Here is a 21,346-nt window from a genome sequence, read left to right as displayed (position 1 = left end):
TTTACACAAGCTAGAGCTTGACTGCTTTCACAAATACACATTTATATTTTTAACTTACACCCAAAGTCCCAGTTTCTGGCCGTAACAGTAGCAATCCACATCAGCACTTTACACCCTCCAGTAAAACTGAGCGAACACTCCAGCTCCATCACTCACAATCATCTTGGAAGCATATCACAGAATAAGCTCATTGCTTGCATCCCAATTTTGCCTTCCTAAAATAGAATAGCTTGTTCTAGTCATTGATGCAAAAAATACATTTTTACAACCAACAGTTGTACAGGAAACTTCAAAGCTCTCAGCTGAAATGGTATCACTGGCATTGGCCACGCAGATATAAGGCAGCACAAGGCAGAGTTCAACCCGAAGAAACACGGCAGACAAGGCAAAACGTGTTCAGTAAGGGGATCTCATTCTCCCTGTGGAAAAGAGAGGTTCAGTGAGTCAAGGCAATACCTGCACAGGTGCAGCACTGGCTCACAAGGAGCCCTGATGATCCCACTTTGATAGTTCACATGTGTCAATCACTGTAAGCATTCCTCCAGATCAGGAAAGAGTCCAAAACTGAATCCAACTTTCACAAATGCTAACCTTATTTCTTAAGTATAAAACTACTTTTTGTCTCCTTTCCTGTTGGCCACAATAAGAATAAAGCATGGAATAGAGGATATAGAGGGGCTGCCCTGAACAGACATCAGTGTAGTCTAGCTTGTTCTGTCTTTAGTAGGTGACAGTGATCAATGTTTCAGAAACACTGAAAATTAACTTGCTTCTAAATAAGGTTTTGCCTCTTCAGACAAAAATACTTGAAGCAATACAAAAGGTTATAAGAGAAGTAGGAATAATGTGTCAGTGGGATTCCCACCTATGTTTAAATCTGAATGTGAAGATTTCCCTATTCAGCCTCCCTCAATTCACACATGCACAAACACTCCACATGCATTATGGAAAGGCTGCTTATGACTATTGGCAGCTACTAATGCAGTTGCATAAAAGAAAGGCAAGGAAGTAGGTGATGGGAGAGAGAAGGAAAGGATATAAGGATAAGAAGGAATTACATAAATATAGAAGATGTGATCCAAAGTCCAATCAAGTCAATGGAATGATTCATACTGATTTCAGAAGTCATGAGAGACAGAGTCTGCAAATGCAGAAAACAGATTTCAGCCCCAATGGTAGACATGTTTTTCTTCCAAAAGTTCTACAAGAGAAGGCATGATCTTTTTATCTAAAAGAATCATTTATAACAAGATAGTTATAGCCCATTTTGTTTCCTTTTAAATGGCTCTGGCAACTTTTCCTGACATGTGATATGGAAAATATTTTCTTTTATTTCCCCCACCTCATCTCCTAAAAAACGTTGCTATGCACACACACTCAGGTCTCTCAAACTGTGTTAGTGGCTGCACTATCACAGCTCTTGGGGATTATGAAAATAACATCATCTGTGAATTATGTACCCAGCTTGACAAAAGGGGCATAAGTGACTACTTTGAAAATTTACTTAGCCTTTCAACATGTTCCAGTTAGAAATGAGAAGAGGAACATGGTCAGCAGTCTTTATCCTGATGACCGTTCCAGTAGGAGTTATTACCAAGAAAATAATTAATGCAGGATTAAAGCTCCATTTGAACCAGCAACATGTTCAAATGCACACTATGTTCAGACGGTGAGATGGAACAATGACACTTTTGGATTTTTGCAGAATAAGAAAAACCTAAAGTCTGAAAATATTTCAAGGCTGTAGTCAGTCAGCAGCACCAGCAGTCTGCAAAAATATTGTTTTGCATGACATAAAAACAAATGCATCAAAACTTCTTTGTTGTGTCACTGCAAAAACTTCTTGACTGCACAATTTATGGTTAGCACTTAAAAAAAACCCCTGAGCTTCTCTATCTGTTCTTCACTTTTGATTCCATGTAAATTCAGCTCAATACAGACTATACATTGAACATGACCAAGTATAAGTTAGGTACTGTGCCCAGCCAAGTTAGATCTAGTACCCCCAAACCAGTGCCATTTATATCACATAACCAGCAAGAACCTAGAAATCCTATTTTATAAGGAGCAGAGTGATAAATAAGCATTTTAACTAGGATTTTATTACGTAATTTGGCTCCAAATATTGTGTTGTGCTAATAAATATAGTCTGTCAGCACAGATGGGGAAAAATAAGAAGTAACAGAAGCAGAAATATTTCCCAAATAGTTTCAGGCTAAAACTATCATTGAAGCTTTCCTTTGCCTTTCTAGTAACAAAGATACAAGACGAATGTCCTGGGGCCTGAGACCAAGTAAATGAAGCTGATGGGAAACAAGACAGTAAGATTACAAAAATTTCACCATGGACTGCTTTTTACTATGCACTTTTTACAGACAGCACATCAAACTAGACCATTATCTCAGGTACTCTGACTACAACATGGGTACTTAGCGATGCTACGGGATGAACAGCACCAGGGAACACAATTTGCCATTTAGCTACAGTCTTCAGAGACAACTCTTGTCTTAAAGCTGCTGCCTCAGGAACTCCTCCAGTTCCTCCCTACCATTATGCCAGATCTCAACATAAATATGCTTGCATGCCAGTACACAAACATTTCATTTCATCTCAAAGGTATGGATCTCCATAAATACAGGTTTTTGCAACATAGGTACTGTGAAGATAAGTGTCATTGTTGGTGTCAAATTCAGTCTGGAGGGAAAGGCCCAAGACATGGTGAAGAGAAAACAATTGCTTGGCAGAAGTACCAGTCAAGTGGCAGAGAACTTTCCTTTCTTGGCTTCAATGCTTGGCAATTCATGAGCATAAGAAATTGCTGGCATGCAGGTAAAGCCTTCACTGTCCTTTGGAAGCAGTTTCTGTGGCAGCAAACTAAGTGGAAGCATGGGATGGCAAAAGATGATCTTATTGGGAATGAGATAGGCAGGCAGCTGCACGCACAAAACAGGGTAGTCAGGGGTGGCCAGGAGCACATCCAAGCTGTTTTGGTGAGAAGGTTAAGGAAAGGAGGAGAACCTTACACCTGCCCAGCTATGAGCTGGTTTAGCTGCCATGATTGACTCCTCAGCAAACTGTATCAGGATATTCCTGTGTGAACTCACTCAGTTTTGTGCCATTTAGACCCAAAATACTTTTAGCCAGGCTACTCTGCCTTTTGCCAATCACACTTTTTAAAAGAAACTTGTTTATTTATAAATAGAGGTAGATTACCAAGAAGAATTTGCAGCAATGACAGTGTTTCTGAGCACTTCTAAATTTTTATTTTAAATCTCACAAGACACCTCTCTGCACAGTTTTAAGAAAATTCCAATTATTCTAAGAGAAGAAGCAGACAACAAACATGTGCCTTGTACAGCACTCTACCATTTTTATACTCAGTCATGGAGGCAAGAATTAATGAAGACCTGCAGCAAATCACCAACCACCTCCTACCTTGCCCCTTACTCTTTGGTGCTAGAACAAATGCTTTCCTCACTCCTGGTGAAATCAATCTCATTCTTTGTCAAGATATTGGGAATAAGAGGGATCAGGAAAAAGATAGCTACTAGAAATTGCTTTGAGTCCTTTCCAAAATAATGGATTTATGAGGTAGAGATTGGCCGCCTTAGCCCTATCACAAGTTACTTCTAATAAAGTTCAGTTCCTGCTCATATGTGCTTTGAATCTGTCAGTACTGACACAGTTTTAAGAGGCAAGATAAACATTTGCAGACAAGGAGACAAGCAGTGAAAATTATGTGGAAATGCATCGGACTTGGTTTTCATGCAGGTCACCACATGACAGACCCGCCAGAGATTACTCAGCACCCAGCCATGAAAAACAGAGGTTCCTTCAATGGGCAGCTTTATCAACTGACAACTATGGACTGGCCACTTGATCAGCCCATTATTCACTGTAAATGTGTGAAAAATCCATCTGGTTTTATTCCTCTGTATGCATGAGGTATGAAAGGATACAAAAACCTGTCTAAGCAAAAAGCAAGAGCATGACAAGAATACTGTTATGGTAAGACCTCATTCTCACAACTCAGTCTCTGTTCCCTCTGCCTCACACAGATGTTTGCTAACACAATAGAACGTCCTTCTCTGCACTCCCTCTCTCACATCAGATAATCCAAAATACCACTCCATGATAGTACAAGACAACATAGTTGCTTGAATTCAGTAACAGCCAAGAAATCTTTCATTCATCCTGGACTTACAGTTACTTGTCTCAAAGAAGTAACTTTATGGGTAATCAGCCTGTCTACATGAAAAACAAGGCAAGCAGTGTGGGTTTCTGAGCGGCATTTTGGAAGAGGTGAAGATCTTTACACCTAAAATAACAAGACTTGACTCATCAAACACAAAATCAGTATCATTTGTACATCTAGCATGGAGAAAGAAAATAATGCAAAATAATACTGCAGGGTAGAACTGGTTTATAACTGAAGAGAATTTAACTTAGCCTGTCTTAGCTACATAGACCACATGGCCATTGTACCAGCAGGCCTATGGACATACACACAGTACCCATACCTCAGCGAGAAATGCTGATGAAGATTATTTCAGTTAAAAGCATATGAGATATGATCAACTTATGTGCAGAGCAAGCTAAGAATATTAGTCATAGTCCATGCAAGACTGAATAAACAAAACTCAGTGAATTCTTTTTACGAGGGGGAAGAGAAAGACACGAAAAAAGCTTCTACTTGGCCACATTATCCCTTTTCTTTTCAAATGGAATGTTTATAAAATGCATATTTTAATATGAATCTCCAAAATCCTTTCTAAACTAGACAATCCAGCAGCTATGTGTAGTCTGTCATTACTAGATTACTGTCATTACTTCATACTCCCTTCTTTAAATATTGTGCAAGATTTGGCTGTTTGCTAATATAAGTAAAGTAGCTTTATTACTGAAAGAAAAACCATTTCCTAACAGACACCAGTAAGTTAAACTGGCTTTTGGAATAGGTTCAAAACTGGTCAGATCCTCCTCTTAGTAGAAGCTGAATTACTTCTGCATATTTAGCTGAGAGAAGTCTAGGGATGAAGATGTTCTGGTACCAAGAACATTTCCAGCCACAGATCATACTCTTCAGTGTAGACCAACTTTCACATTGCAGAACGGGCTGAGTGTTCAGGTGGTGTTCACAACTCCATAGGAACACTGAACAAAGAACTGCCTCCCAGTCCACAGAACTTATAAGGAATGAAGCTTTTTACATATCCATGAGGAGGACACTCCGTTTTATTCTACCATGAAAACTGTATTTGCAGTTACCACTGAAGTTTTGCTGTGATGTGAATGAGAAGTGGTTGTAAATAAAAAGGATTCTGCTTCAAAACTGGAGACCAAGCTGGAAACAGTTAGAAATGGGCACCTTTCTAGTAATACACCACAAATATTTACTCCCTTATGTGAGCTGAGAGTGTGACACAAAATCTCTAGTAGTTAGTGGTCCCCACAAAGAATGTGTGACTTCCTGAACTAAAATACTAATTTAGAGTTAGACTTTTCTTCACACCATGACTCCTCTACTCTTTCTGGGAATTATGGAGATTTTAAAATATTACTAATTCTCAGTAGCAGATGGTAGTAGCACTTTGTCAGAGCATTATTACATTTAAGTTAACACTTTGGAATTTTAATGCAACAGCTCCAAGACTTACTTCTCAAACCCTTCAATAAAAGGGCCATTTCAAAGCTTACATCTACAACTGCTGCCATCCTCTGGCTTCCATCCATTTTAAGAAGTGGCCTTTGAAATAGTAGTATTAAAAAATTATAAAATACTTTCATATCCAAAATGGTCAGGGGGAATTTGTGAAATGAACCGCAACAAGAAACCTCTGTTGTATTACTAAAGCAATGCCAACAATAAAATACATCTCCATGGCCTCTACTCCTGAACCTCTTTTAAAAAACCCAAATGCTGGTTATTTTTGAGGAGCAGACATTTGTTTACTCATTGCAGATGCCTGGAGGTGACAGCAAAAGAAGTCGGCACACGTTTGTTCTGAAGGGAGGATTAGTCAGAATGAAGCGATGAGGGCACCGGGGATGTTTCCAACAGCTTCCAAAGCTCCAACACCAGTATTTTCAATATTCTATTTGTTACTTCAAGTTAGTGGTACAAAATGATGCAAGGACCTTGTTTATAGAAAGTTAGCCCTCCTCTCCCTTTCATGTTATCTATGGAAGTCTGTAAACCTAGTATTTTCTGAAAACACTTGTACTCCTTACTTGACACAACACAAAGAGCCAATTAATTCTAGCCTCAGGGACATTTGGCAGTCTTACAGAAATGGGGGGGGAAATGCATCCCTTTAAAAAAATGCTAAAAAAACTCCAACCCCACAGTACTTTAATGAACAGGCTTTTTTTTTTCTTTTTTTATTTTTTTTTTAATTACTAAATTCTGAGAAGATGATTTTCAGCAATAGAAGTTTCCAAATGCTATCATTATCTACCTTTCCCTGAGGAAGTATTTACTTTGCCATTCCATGTATCATTCCCTGTTATTAGAGATCACTGATCTCAAACAGAAAAATATTCTAAAAAACTATTGTCCCAATTCTTAATGTGTCTCATTTATAAGAAACACAAGCCACTGGCTGTGCCTTTGCTGCCTTGAATGGGGGTTGGACAAGGTTGATGTTGACAGAAAACCAGACCAAATGAGGACATATGCCACGAGAAAAGTGTAAAAGGAGATCCACTCACCACTCTGGAGCTTCACTGAAGAAAGGTGTAACTTTTAAAGTAAGTTATGCATCTATTTGCGATGAGGAAGAAAACTAGCACTCGCCCCCTCATTCCATGAGAGTCACGGCAGGCTGTGCATCCAGAAGCAGGCTGCATTATTTACCCTTTTCTTCCCTCCCTAAATTAGGTCAAAAGTCAGTGGAGCAGAAGCTATGGCTGTGTCCATCCCTTCCTCCTACTCACCAGCCACAGAAACTGACTTTAAAAGGAGGCATGGTACAGACCAGCCTGTGAAAGAAAATGCTAAGATAGTGTCAAGGCACAGGAATGTACAATACACCCAGAGTTACCCTGGGAGGAGAGGAGTGGAAGCTGACACTTCAGTACTCATTGTCTGCATCTGTGTACAATGGTATTGAACAGTACAAAGGTAAAATGGATCTCACTTCTCTGCCAAGTAACCAGGTACAATTATTGGCTGAAAAAAACCAAAAAATCAAGATCTATCACTCAAATCAAATGCTTTATGGTAAAAATATAGAGGCTAGACAGGGAGAAACAATCCTATTTCCTAATCTGTAATTTAATTTCTTTAAAACTTAATGTTACCTTCCAGATAAATTGTTCTCAAAACAACATTTACATTATATTATTCAGCTTTTCAGTAATATTTGTGCCATTCCAGTCCCTTGGTCCTCTGCATTTCCCAGCTTTTCTCATATGCTTAGACATACACCTCCCCTACAAGGCTTGTCCTGAATATAAGCCCCAGTCTCCAAACCACATAACACTTCCTGCTATTCCCTGAAGGTATCCTGCACTACCCATCACTCATGCTAATCCCTCCAAATGTTTTGTGCACCCCTTCACCACCTAGCCAACTCCTACCACTGCTGAACACATCCCTCCAATTGCTTTCCAAAGCTCCCTCGTAGAAGGCATCACCAGAACATTCCCCACAGCAGTCCTGCTCCCAGAGCAGCTCTGTGGCAAAGAACATGTTTTTTTCCTGCCCACTGTCTATAGCCATTTTTTTTTTAACACAGGCCCTATGCTCTTTGCAACACTGTCAAAAACGGGAAAACTTTTTCAAGTAAATGAGCATTTCTCATATATCTCTAGGATGCAATCCAATTCCAAAACAGGAGAGCTACTTTGAGGAGCTAGATAATAATTTCTCTAGATTGTTTCAATAATATTTCCAAAGCAATACAAAAACTTCACGAGACTACCAAAGGAGGCTGCAGATACTTTCAGAATCACTGACAATTTTTAAAGATCTCTTTTTAAAAAGGAGAAAAGTAGGGAATTTTGCAACATATATTGTTCCACTTTCCAAAAAAAAAGGTGCTTTCTTCCCACCAAGTCTTCCAAAACTGTACTATGAAATATTTGTCTAAGTGAGACAGAGAGTGAGAGTGGGCATGGGCATTACTTCCTGTACTAGGTAAACCCAGAGAGTAGCATGGTGGAAGCTGATTGAGGTAATGATTGCTTCTATTTGGCCAACTTAATCAATGTTACTGGCAATAACATATTGCCACATTGCTGCCCTTCATTCCTTGTCAGTTCTTTCACCTCACAGCCCCAGATGAGGAACTTTTGATATCAGCCATGCAGCATGTGCCCTGAAGTCCCTGTAGACTTTTGTAGCTGCTTTCATCCCTTTGTACCCAAAGTGATCATTCACAAACATGAATAAGTGAATCTGCCTCTCAAAAGACACATGAGTCTCAAGGTGTACAAAGTGAGCTGCAGAGAGATCCAAGTCCTCTCTTTCACTTCAGCTTCAAATCCCCTGACAGCCAACTTTTTGTTTCATATTTGTACAGCTTCCAGCACGGTGGGGTGCCACTTCACGACTTATATTCACATTATGGCTCCCTGCCTGCAAGCAAAAAGCCTCCCAAATCTTCATGTTGTTACTTAGGGTGGAAACTAATGACATCCCAAATTAAAGAAAAATCCAGTCAAGTATTTTCAATAAGCATGGTCCTTCTGATTAATGAAAAAGTGTGTATATTGTATATATGCATACATTAATACATACCCCAGTGCTTGCTATCAGCCTGTAGCATGGAGCTAGAATAGCTCCAGAATAGTAAATTTTAAAGGTATTTATAGCAAATGCATTAATGGATATATTTCAATACTGCTTTAGCATATTTATTCACAAAGAGGAAAGCTGAAGGAAGACTACCTTTAAGAATTATAACCAACTTTTTGAGGTCTATTTGACCTCAAAAGAGGGCAAATAAGTGTAATTCCAGAGAAATTTACAGAGAAAAAACAGTTTTATCCGAATAAGAGATATCTGTGTTATGGCATGTTTAATTTTTTCATGACTGGACATTAAAAACAGATATTTAAGAGCATATGATACAGATATTTAAGAACAGATATTTAAGAACACAATGACCATCACAACTTCTTGCCATGAGCCTAGAACATGCGAGTGAAAGAAACTAATAGAAACAGTGGAATAAACATATTTTAATATGACCTAAAACAGCTATTACTTGCATTTCACTTGCATTTAACCCCATTTAACACACAATCCACACTGTGCACTGGCCACATACTGCCACTACTCTACAGTGTCTTCACTGAGCAAGAACTCTGTCTTTTCTACTGTCTTCTTCCCTTTGACAACCCTCTAGTATATGAAACGGTTTTTAAATGTTTCTCAAATGTTTAAGTTGAACACTATAAACATTGCAAGAAAGCAAAGGATACAAGAAAAGAAACATCCTTGCTTAATAATATTTGGTCTGGAGATACCCTGACTGTGTGCTTTCAGCCCAGCCAGACAAGTTTTAATACTGATTGTAATCAGTGAGATAATTCTGCAGCAGTGTCTTGGCACCTGAGAAATACAACTGACATCTCCAAAACATCCCAAAGGCTCAGGAGCCTGAGCTTGACTGAGATGAATTCCTGCATGCTTTAAAACCAAAGCAAGTCTGTCATCGTGTTTGGGTCCCAAACTCAGGTCTGGAGTTGGCATCCCAAGGCAGGGAAGTCCACCCTGTGCAAAGTTACATTTCTCCATTTAAAAATGGGTTTGCAAAATTGATATATCTGAGTAGGTTAAAATTTGGCACAGCAAATCCAAGCCTGGCATTCAGGTCTGCTGTTCTGCCATCCTCTGCTCTCTCCAGAGCTCTCATCCGGAGCTCCTTTCCACAGCACTGGAGCAGTGCTATTTGATTTTGATTTATCACAAGTGAATTATTATAATGAAATCACCAACTCGATTTAAGCTTCTGAGAAAGATATGGCTGGACTAACGAAAAATTGTTCTGCAAAACAAGCAATTATTGTTAGGTTCACTGGGTATTGGCCTTAGCAATCCAACTGATTACAGGAAGTTAATGTTTTAAAAAGCAATGAAAAAATAAGGTATTAAATCCTTTAAATCTGCATGAAAGGCTCCAAGAGGAATTTTACAGTTATTTTCACTGCATATTTTATTAGATATGTGATATTTTATTCATGGTTAAAGCAAATATAACAATTAGGAATAATTAGCATTTCAGCACAGAGTGTTATCTAATACATTAAAATACACATATAACTCCTCATTTAAATTCTGTATCTTGACATTTTTTTCCCTTTCTGGTTCAGGACTTTTCCATTGAGCATAGCATTTACAGGAACATTATACAGCTCCCAAAGAAATAGAAACAGACAGAAGGAGTGGCTTTTGCCTTTGACATATTATTTTCTTCCCCTCCTTGCATTTTTACTCATTTTCTTTTTCAATTTCCTCTGGAGTATAGAGCTTGTCACATAAACCCAGCACAACTTTCAAGAAACTTTTTCCCTTTCATCTTTTCTACCCTACTGCTCCATCATTCCACAACTAATGTGTATAATAGAAATTTACTTTACATCTAACCCTGCTCTTACAAATCCATCCGTTTACAGTTGACTAAAATTAGAGTAATTGTCTCTGTACCAACTCTTCTACCATAACTTTCATACTACACATAAATGCTTTCTCATTGAGTGTCACTTTTTATGAGTGCTTTTTTTTTTTTTTTTTTTTTTTTTTTTTTTTTTTTTTTTTTTTTTTTTTTTTTTTTTTAATTTACTGCAGCACTTACAGCTCTCAGAATATCCCTTCCTTGAGCTTTTGCGGTGAGTCCCAGACCAAAGCAGGAAGAAGTCTCTCTAGCTGAAGTGCACTCTGCGGTACAGTACAGAACACAAAATACCTCCTTCTCTGAACTAAGTATATTATCACTGAAACTAGGACATAAATTCTGAACCTTACAAAATTACAGCAGTGCACAACATCAAATGTGCTCCCTTGCCAGATTTCAGAACTGTCATCCAAACAACAGCACATTTCATTTACTAACCTTCAATTTCAGCCTGTGTCCTCCCTGTTAGAGAGATCACTTACGACTCTCCCAGTCACCTAAGCCTTTAATAATTATAGTGGTTGCAGACACAGGAGAATCTTTCCCTTACTCCATCAGCTCTCACAACTGCTTGGCCAACAACAACCAGAAACCAAAGCCTGACACTTGTATAGAAGAAGAGCAGAGGAAACTGCCCTGATGGTGCTCCTCGGATATCCAGAAAGATACAGCAAGAAGACACCTTTTCCTCATTCACTCCTCCTCTAAATGCTTCCATTTCAGTCTAGATGCACAAGCCAGCTAAAAGCTGTGCCCAGAAGGTTTTGCCCAGGCCTTCCTTACCTGACGTTGAGGATGGATTAATTAGCACTCCAGCAAACTTATCCAGCATGCACTTAGCACACATCCCATGCCACATGTCACACTGCACACCCTCAGTAGTGCACCATTTTCAATACAATGCTAGCCTAGATAAGCAAGGAAGCCACGGTCAACACTACTCCAAAAAAGGCCAATGTAGCTCATTTTGGTAACTACTGCAAGCAACAGGACAGCAAATGTTTCCTCATGGACATAATACATGGTGCAGGAAGACAATATAACACCACAGAAGGAGAGGAAGTGCATCTGTGTGCAGGAAGCCCTGTAGGAAGGCAGTGGTTACACTGCAAGCCTGGGATACGAAACACTTCAAAGAAACATGAGCTGTGATGAACAGCTCCCAGCCACTCCATCAGGCTGCCAGCAACCTGCCTGTTGTGCTTTGCTCTTGGGCTGTGACAGTCACAGCTGTCTCTTGGCACTTCTAGGTAGAACAAACTGTATCTGGGGCTCTCATAGATGGGTGTGAGCAGGAGCAAAGCCATGAACTGGACTGTAAGATCTATAGGATTCACAGGTGTGGAGCTGCTTTGACATACAAGCCAAGCCTGAATCTGAAATCAAGATTTTCTTCAAAATTTCACCAGCTTAGATAATAACTAACTCCTTCTGGAATTCAAGTCTAAAAAGAAAAACTAAAAAAAGTGACAGCAGAATTTGCAGATGCAAAAAGGTATCTGAATTTGCCTCATTACTAATGTATCATCTGAAATCATTCTTTGGCACAGACCATCATGTTTCATAATAGATGTGCAAAACATGTTCTCAAAGTTTGATCATTTTCTTACAATTGCTCAAAATATTAGAATATTATTTCCTTTTCTTATTGGTCACTTGTAAGTCCAAACATCAACGGTAATTATCTGTGCTTAGTAAGTTTTTAAACACTGAAGATATAAACAAAAATATGTTTGGAGTGTGTGTGGATGGAAAGAGTGTTACCATGTTCTTATATATAACCCAGGTAATTAAAATTTATTAGAAACTGATAGCCAAATAGAACTACTTTTTCACATAAACTGTTTTTAAAACCATTTTTTACTGTACTGAAAAAAAATCAAGCGGTCGAGTAGCAGTAACAGAGACTGAAAATCCAAACCTCAACTCAAAAGTCTCCAATAAATTTCAGCTAAAACCAGCCTGTCATGGCAGATTATAGATAGCTATATATCAAATGGAAGAAAATGATGTAAGTTCAAGTCTATATCTAGGGAGTAACCTAATGGCTTACAGGAGTCATCTCTTGCCAATACCACTTGCTTTCCAGGACCAGGGAGTGGAAGAGAACCATACTTAATGCCTTTGTTCATTAAGTTAAATGAACCTTAGTTGGTAGGTTTATGTAGTCACAGTCTTGAAAGACTTTCTCCAGTGTGTTTTTTTCAAAGATGGCATTTTGAGAATAAAGGCTCAGTGCATCCATAAGTAGTCATGTGAAAGCACAGAGCAGCAGCAGTGATTGCCACGTCAGATATTTGTTAGGGCATCACTTGAAAATGAATGGTTGATTTTTTTTTTTTTTTATTCTGCCTTTATCAAGGACAAAGAACCTCAAATAACACTAAGAGTTATTTAAGAATATGAAAAGGAGCTGCCTGCTGCAGTCAGCAATCCACAGGCTCAGTTTAAAATCTTCTGAAGTCAACCAAGCAACTCACCTGGACTATGACAGACTCTGGATCAGGCCCTGATGATGACTAAGAAACACTCCAGAAAGCAGTGACACCTAATGGCAAACATGCCTTTGCCATGATGATGGCAAGCCCTAATCTGTGGCGTGCAGTCATCCCTCTTTAGCTACAGAGTAACTAACACACATCACAGGGACTGAAGCGCTGCCATCAATCGAAGCACCTGGGAAAGAGTTTCAGAAATAAGGCACACAGAAGCAGAGAGTTTGTCACACAGGCCAAGCATTTAAGTAGAACATAGTTACTAATAGAGCCTCCTGGCTGCTCAGCCCCAGCACATTGGGTTCCAGGTCCTCACTCGGAGGTGTGTTTAAAATAAGCAAATAACCTTCGCACATCCTAGAGCAGGGACAACAGGGGCCTGAGTGCACCCCTGCAGACACTATAGGCACATAGAGATTTATTTGTTTTTAATACATCTGTTTTGCTCACTTCTCTTGTGCTTTACAAATGTATGTGAGAGTACTGTAATGAACAGTTAGTGGCGTACACTACATACCTCCTAATGAGGCTTCACCAATAGCACAGCAAATTAAATTCCTATTACCAATTCACAACACAACCCCAGCTGCACTGTAGCACATCAACTTACAAGAAGAAATGAGACAGGCATCCCACCAAACAACAAGAATCCCTTCCCTTTACAGAAAAAAATTATGTTTTAGTCACTTTCAACATCAAGAGAAGAAACAAGCAATAGACCCCATGCTGGAATTGCCTTGATATTCTTAACCATGGTACAGAAGAGCTTAAAGGTATGAGCCAAAACTCAGGACCCAGTAATGCTGGGAACTTGTCCAATACAAGGAATGCAGCAGTCCTGGCCTACAACATCTAAAAGCTGAGAGGAGTAAGGTAAGGGCAGGACTAATTTTCTCTCTCAGGAAGAAAAAATGGTATCTATAAATATATTAAAACCAGATGTATAATTATATGTAGAAACATATATAATACATAACTATATCTGTTTATGAGATTTCCATTAAAAATAAAAAGTCAAGGGCAGTACACAGTTGATTGTGTATGACTAAAGTAACTGATAAATATAAAAACCAACTTGAGGTAATCAGGGAGACTGAACTAGATTAGCCTTCAAAAATACTGTAGAGCATTTTTTCAGCAAAACCTTTGTACCACACTATGTGCCTGCTGCCCTAGGTGATTTTGCAGCACCTAATACACATATATCTGCCTATGTGTTTCTATAGGCACAATAGGAAATCCATAAGCATGTACAGATAAGCATGTACAGATGTATTACTGTGCAAGTATCAGGGGAAAATAATGAGCACAAAGTACAAAATATAAAAGCATGAGACTATCAGCACTAAAAGATACAAAGCATACGCAAATTGTGCGGTTGACAAGGAATGCCACCTAATCCCTGCTTAATTAAAACACTGTTCTAAACTCCTGTTTAGGGAGTGAGGAGTGTGGGACGACTGATGTATGAAGGAAATATCGGGCAGCGTGGATAATCTCAAAGACTTGTGAGCTTTCGAGCTACATAAATCAGAGCGACTTTTTGAATAGCCTCATAAAACACAGAATCATTACCATTCCACTCACGACTTTCAGATTCTTCCTACAGCATACAGATCATTAGGAAACTTCTAAGCAATCAAGTAATGTGGGACTGATGAAATTACTCAATCAATGCATGGGCTGAGAGAAGCAGCATAATACAGGATTGCATCGTTTCGACATGGTAACCCTGCCCCTTTCTTTTTTATATAAGGGTAAGGAAAATTATAGTGGAGTCGATTCATTTCACCATTTTCACAAGAGTGCTTAATGTAGTCTTTCTGAACTGCCAGTTCCTATTTATAATAGCAGGGCAGCAGAAACGTACAGACTATAAGCAGCTCTACCAATGTTTAAAATATGATACAGGAAAACCTTTCTTTTTAAATGTGCACATGTACATATGCACAGACCTTCTCTAGAGATCAAAAGCAGAATCTGTACACAGAAGATAGAAGAAGATAGAAATATGAAAAGGCATTATCATAGATACAAGTCACTGTATCCCTCCCACTGACATCATCAAGTCGTTAATGTCTACTTACTAAATTGTAACATTTTTTTGGCATTGTCTAAGAGAGGACTGATAAAATACTTTGAGACAGAAAGCATCCTTTTACAGGAAACACATAAAATAAAACGTAGACAAGCAAGAGAGTTTGTGCATTATACTGAAAAAAGTATGTACTATTAGGAAAAGAGTATGCACAGGTAACATGTTATTTCTTATGACCATCTGCCCCTCTCAAACATGGGAAAATATTTTCCACTTGAATATATTAGCACTGCAGAATGAAAAAAAGATAATGCATTTATTCTGTGTGTTGCCTAAGGCATCAGAACTACCTCTGGTAGTATTTCTTTTTCCCTGAACCAAGCATTTTGTTTTTTTCTTTAGCTTTGTGAGTTCTACTGTAGTTAATTTCTTCACAGAGTACTCTGCTACTGCCTTTTCTCACTCATTTAAATAAATACAGTTTATTACTTATGTCTAAATATTTTATACATTAATTTATTTTATACAAGTGGAAGAAAGCAAAAAGGGGTCAGAAGATCAGGTCACAAAATACAGTGGGGGCCAAATTTTCATCTGTGAGCTGTAAAACTGAATATTTAGCTGTGTACTCATTTACTGTTAGAATAGTTCTGATTTCAGGTAATTTATTTTCAGAGTATTCATTTTAGTAGGTGTAAAGCTCTGTGTACCAGTTACATAGTTTGCCATTTTCATGGCAGCATAAACCAGTCCATAAAAAGAGCTAATCCCCTTGTCAACTGTACTAATTGTCTCACAAGACAAATTGTGTGAGAAGCAACTGCTTTGGTTCTGCTCGTTTGGGTTGCTGGGGGTTTTCTGCTTTCAATGAGGATTTACTGTGTTGATGTATCTAATCACTAACATCATTATTAAAAAAAAAAGAAGAAGAATTAAAATGTGTTGCATTTATCATCTAAAACAAGTAAACCAAATAAATTTTCATTAACACAAGGGGAGAAAAGCTACTGTCTCCTCTGATGGTAGTACAAAGGCACACGGCTTGCCCAGCAGCATTGCTTTACCCAGGAGGATGGGCGACAGTGGATTGCAAAGAAACTCCTCACATGCTACACAGTCAAAATTTCCCCCCAAATCCTAGGATGTAACCGTTTGTTACAAACTCTTAAGAAAGAAACCCTAATACGTAACTGTCTCCTAGTGTCGCTTTAAGAGTCTGCAACTGGGAAGAATTTAAAAAGTCCTTCTCCCTTTAAAAGGAGGGCATAGAGCGCTACCTCCCCTTGCAATATTTGCTGCTCCAGTCTCACGGAGCCAAAAGGAGTGACCCCTGTAAAGTTGCGGTACCTAAGGGGAACGGTGGCTTCTGGGCTCGGGGACAGGTACACGGAAGGCTGGCGCACCGCTGCCCCAGAATCAGTCCTGCAGGAAAGCTCCTGACGGCCGCGCTTTCCAAACGCTCTCCCCGCTTCCCCTTTCACAGAAACCTGCTACGAATCCCCACGACAAGCACCGGCAGACATATTTATAAAGCCAACCCCGGGGAGAGCGGCAGCTGCCCCGCAGCCGGGGCCGGCACCGCCCCAGGAACCTCCCAAAAGCCCCGGCGGGACCCTGCCCCGAAATGCACCTTCACCGGGGCAGCGGGGCGCCGGCCGCCCGCCCGCCCCCGCTCCGCCTGCGTGCGGTGCCTGCAGATGGGCGAGCGGCCGCGGGGGAAGCGCCCTCCTCTCCCCATCTCCGCTCCTCTCCCTCCCCGCGTATCCCCGGCCGGAGCAGGGGGGCCACCCGCTCTCGCCAGTCGCGGGAACCGAGCGCCGTTCGGCAGCGGGGCTCGGCGCTTCCCATGGATGCGCCCGCCGAGAGGGAGGGCTGCCGTGCCGGAGATGGCTCGGGATAACGGGGAGCGAGGGGCACGGGCGGCGGGGAGTGCGGGCAGCGCCGTGCACCGGCATCAACCCGAGTTGCCCCCTGCCCCCGGGGCGGAGGGGAGGCCGCTGCCCTTCCCGGGAGCGGCGGCTCCGGGAGGCGCAGACGGGGCCGGCGGGGTGGCGGCCGGGAAGGGGGGTGCCGGACAGCCGGAGCCCCCCGCCCCCGCGGCCGCCCTGCCCGCCCGCGGCAGGGGAAGCGCTCACGTTGCCAAACCACCTGTTCCGCCGCGGGAGAGGAAGGCGGGGTGGGGGGTGTGAAGGAGGGAAAAGTGTGGGGGTGGGGGCTTTGCCTGGCTGTCACCGTGGTGTGAGGATCACGGGGAGGCGTGGGGTGTCCCCCGGCCGAGGGCGAGCTGGGGCAGGCGGAAGGCAGGCTGGAGCTGAGGGGCGGCGGGGAGGAACCGAGGAAGTGCCGAGCCCTGGGCGCCCCCATCAACAGGCTCATCAAAACCTCAAGGTCTAAAGCACGCACATACCCCACTGCCAAGAAATCTTTACACAGCGCTGTAGGGGAAAAAGAGGACGCCTGAAGTCCTGGTGGAAAGCAATTATAAAAGAGGACTAAACAACAAAAAAAAGCAAGACAGCAAACGATAAAAGAGAGTGGGGGCTGCGAGGGGAGGGGGGAAAGCCTTCCAAGAGAGGGAAGGTTGCAAAGGAGAGCTGGAAAAGTGTCCAGCAGCACCAGCAGGCGCAGCACCCTCTTACCGATATGAATGATTGAATCTGCAATCGCCGCTTTCCAGGATCGAGTCCAACAGACGGACACGACCAGGATGAGGGAGAAAACTTCCATCTCCTCCAGAGGTCCAGGCTTTACAACAACAGATCTCTTCGCCAAACGGTGCTGCTGCGGAGGACAGTGCAGAGCAGGAAGCCCGAGAGTTTGAGGCGCAGCCGGAGGAGCGCGTAAATCCCGATGGCTGGCGCAGAGCCGCGGCTGTTCAGGGAGCGAGCCCGGGGCTCCGAGCGCTTCTCTCCTCGGCGAAACCCCGCGTCACTTCGCGGGGCTCCTGGGCAGCACCAGAATTGCTGGGAGCGCCGGCAGCAAATCCATTCAGCCCGGGCGCCGCCGCGGGCAGCAGACGCCTCTGCTGGTCAGACAATCCCCATCCTTCCGCCGGGTCCAGGGATCCGCTCGGTCCTGCTGCTGCACAGCAACTTCCAACCCACACCACGCACAGGCTCACACACACAGGCACACACGCATACACACGAGCAGACACGCACACACGAGCAGACACCCACAAACCCTCTTGGCCAGAGAAGCCCCAGGAGCCCGCAGCAAATAGCTCGCCTTCAGCGAGGTGGGAGGAGCGGGCGACCGAGAGAGCAGGCGATCCCGCTCCCGGCAGCCAGATTCCTGCAGGAAAAGCCCCCCCGGAGGCCAAAAAAACAAAGTGAACTTCAAGGTAATGCAGATAGTAATGCAGAGATTTCCCCCCACCCTTCGCTTAGAAAAATCGCTTCCCACAACTGGAGGAAAAAAAAAAAAATCTGCCAATGGAGCCCAGCGTGCTGTCTCTGTCGCGCAAGGTGGTGGTTGGACAGGGCAGAAGCGAGAGGAGGAGTACCCGGAGTGAGGCAGAGGAAAGCAGATGATGGTCTGCAGGTTGCTTTTGGATCTTCCTTTGCTGGTGGGATGCAGAGAGAGCTGGCAGCTCCAGCACCAGCCAGCACGTTGCCTAGAAATGGATCACCTAGGAGAAGGAGAGAGAGCAAGAGATAAGTGCTATCAGCCAGAGAGGGAGAAACAGAGAGAGCGAGCGAGTGAGAGCGCTTCTCTCTAATAACCACCTCCTCCCCCTATCTGCAATACAAGGGAGAAACAATATAGAGCCCTCGTCTCCCTTGAAATCTTCAGCTGGGACTAAGGAATAGACATAGGCAAGAGTGCATACAGCCTAAAAATACATTGGGGGGGGGGGGAATCTTTTTGAAGTGTTATGTTCAGTTTAAAATTAAAAAAAAAAAAAACAACCACACCCCATTTATTTAACCTTGTAACTCCACCATGGGGATAAAGTTCAAAGCTAGACAGGCACCTCTGCTTCTCAGTCTTTGACAACTGAGTCAGGGACATCACTTGAAGGGGAAAAGGAAAAAAAAAAGAAATCAGGGACACCTGGCCTCTAGGGGAAAATGAAGACCTAAAAATCTATTAATATTACTTTAATTATCTATGTTCTTGATGAAATTTTGCACAGCTCTTTAAAGCAATGAATTAGCTTTTTTCTCCCTCTCTCTTTAGGTAATGGAGAAATTTCTATGGGAAACATTTAGAGCACAGTTTTCATGCTCAGGGTTCTATGAATTCATTAACCGATTAATCCTCAGACTTCTCGTGCTGTAGTTTAAATATGTTATCCCCATTACACAGACAGAGAATTGTACAGAGAGGTTAAGTATGTTCCTATAAAACAGGCTAAATCCTCACTTTATGTCTTAATACACTTTCTTCTGACTTTGATTTTTCTAGTCCCACTAGAGACAGGAAGCAGAAATCAAAGAATTGCTCATAACATAGTAGTTATATCCTAAACTCATATGAACCATTGATAAGTCCTGGTAGCCAACAAATTAGAGGTTGATCAACCCATTTTCTTCAGAAGGAACCTCTTTTGAAGGCATCTTCTTAGTTATAACACTCCTAAGTTCATCATACCCAACTTGTATATTTCTCCTCTTTCTCCTGACTTGGATATGTCTTCTTTCAGCTGTGGGGTTGGTTGGCAAAAACAATTGTATACCTATAAAATTTAAGGATTTAGTTCAAGAGGGAGAAATAAGCTTTTCAAGAAAAGCTAAACTAAACCAATGGCAAGATCATTAACTCTACCAAAAGAAAAATGAAAACAAACCAAACCAATGTATCCAACACCACTAAGAAAAAGCACCAGCAGCAATTTTGAGTTTGCTTAGGTCCGCCTTGGCAGGTGAGAACTTCTCTACAAATAGTAGCACTCAAAATGCTTTAAGCCCAATCCAAAGCACAAGTCAGGGCTCATCTTTTCACAGGTTAGAATGGACTCTCTCTTTTCTAAGAGCTGAAACAAATCACAACTTGAATTGCTTTAGAGACAAAAGGTATGTAAAGAGAACAATAGATGAGCAGTGTGAAGCTAAAGTCTCACAAATTATGTCACTCACATGCTGTGTTTTTCCCTATCGTCTGTACAAGTCACAGATGTGTTATCATTAAGGGCAAACAGTAAAAAAAGAGTGTTTTTTTTCCCTACAAATGACAATTTATGCACAGTATCAGTGGATGTAATGGACATTAATTTTACAAGTAATAAATTCCAATTCATCCGAGAAACTTTTGGAGTTGCTTGAGTCATTATTACTTCTTCACAAAAGAAGAGAGTTCACAAGAAATGTTAATTCACTTCTTGGGGGGCATGTCAGAGCAATATTCTTTAATAATGTACAATGCACAGAAGGCAGAATAGGAAATGTAATGGAAACCTTTGGAAAATTATCACTTTTTAATCCTCAGTTTAGATATTACTAAGAATTTGAGGCCTTATCTAGGAACCAGATGTCTTTACTGACTCTTTAAAGCATATAGTACCCTGAACTGGCCACACTACACAGAATTTTTTGCAGAAGTCTGTAGACTCATGGAATACAAGAGACAGCCAAGAGTTTGTAGCTCACAAATACCCTCTAACTAATAAAAAATAATTTTGAGTGGAGTTCAAAATAATAATTCCAGTGGTAAAGAACATCATGTGAAAATCTGAAAGAGACGGAAGTAACATTTAAAAATAAATTCAAATAAAATTACTTTAAATAATGAACACATTGTTGACTTAATATACATCCAGCACAGAGATAAAATAATTTTCACTTCCATTCTCTTTAATACTCATTAAAAACAAAAACTGATGTCACCCATTTAAACAGAATGAAAATCACCTTGTGCTATGTGGTTAGTTCCAAGTATAAAAATATTGAAGTTGTCTTTTCTATTCAGATACAAAAAATTTGCCAAAAGTTAAAGCTAGGGGAAAGAAAGAATTTCAAAACTGAGGAGTTAAATTTCTCCATTACCTAATACTGTGAAAATATCCTAAAAAATAATGGGCACATGCAGCCACATTTTTATGGCTAAAAAGCCATAAGCACTGTGTTCAGGGTTTTAGTGACAGCTGCCTTGGGCACTGTGGAAGCTGAAGTCCCACAGGTTTCAGCCATGGCAGTCTTCCTTCACTACAGCTTCCCTCCCAAACACCCTTAGTTCCATCAGCGTCACTC

General features: G+C 41.2%; 1 protein-coding gene across 2 annotated transcripts in view; it reads right to left on the bottom strand.

The window, feature by feature from the left end:
* GRID2 (glutamate ionotropic receptor delta type subunit 2) overlaps positions 1–17,882 on the bottom strand; it is a 671,741-nt gene extending 653,859 nt beyond the window's left edge. For both annotated transcript variants that reach the window (XM_053976464.1, XM_053976465.1), the window contains exon 1: positions 17,795–17,882. In XM_053976464.1, coding sequence (XP_053832439.1) covers positions 17,795–17,882 — 88 coding nt within the window. The remainder of the gene's footprint in view (positions 1–17,794) is intronic.
* Positions 17,883–21,346: the final 3,464 nt, after the last annotated feature.

Source organism: Vidua macroura, chromosome 4, assembly GCF_024509145.1.
Source record: "Vidua macroura isolate BioBank_ID:100142 chromosome 4, ASM2450914v1, whole genome shotgun sequence".
Lineage (NCBI taxonomy): Eukaryota > Metazoa > Chordata > Aves > Passeriformes > Viduidae > Vidua > Vidua macroura.
This window is presented reverse-complemented; position numbering and strand designations above follow the sequence as displayed.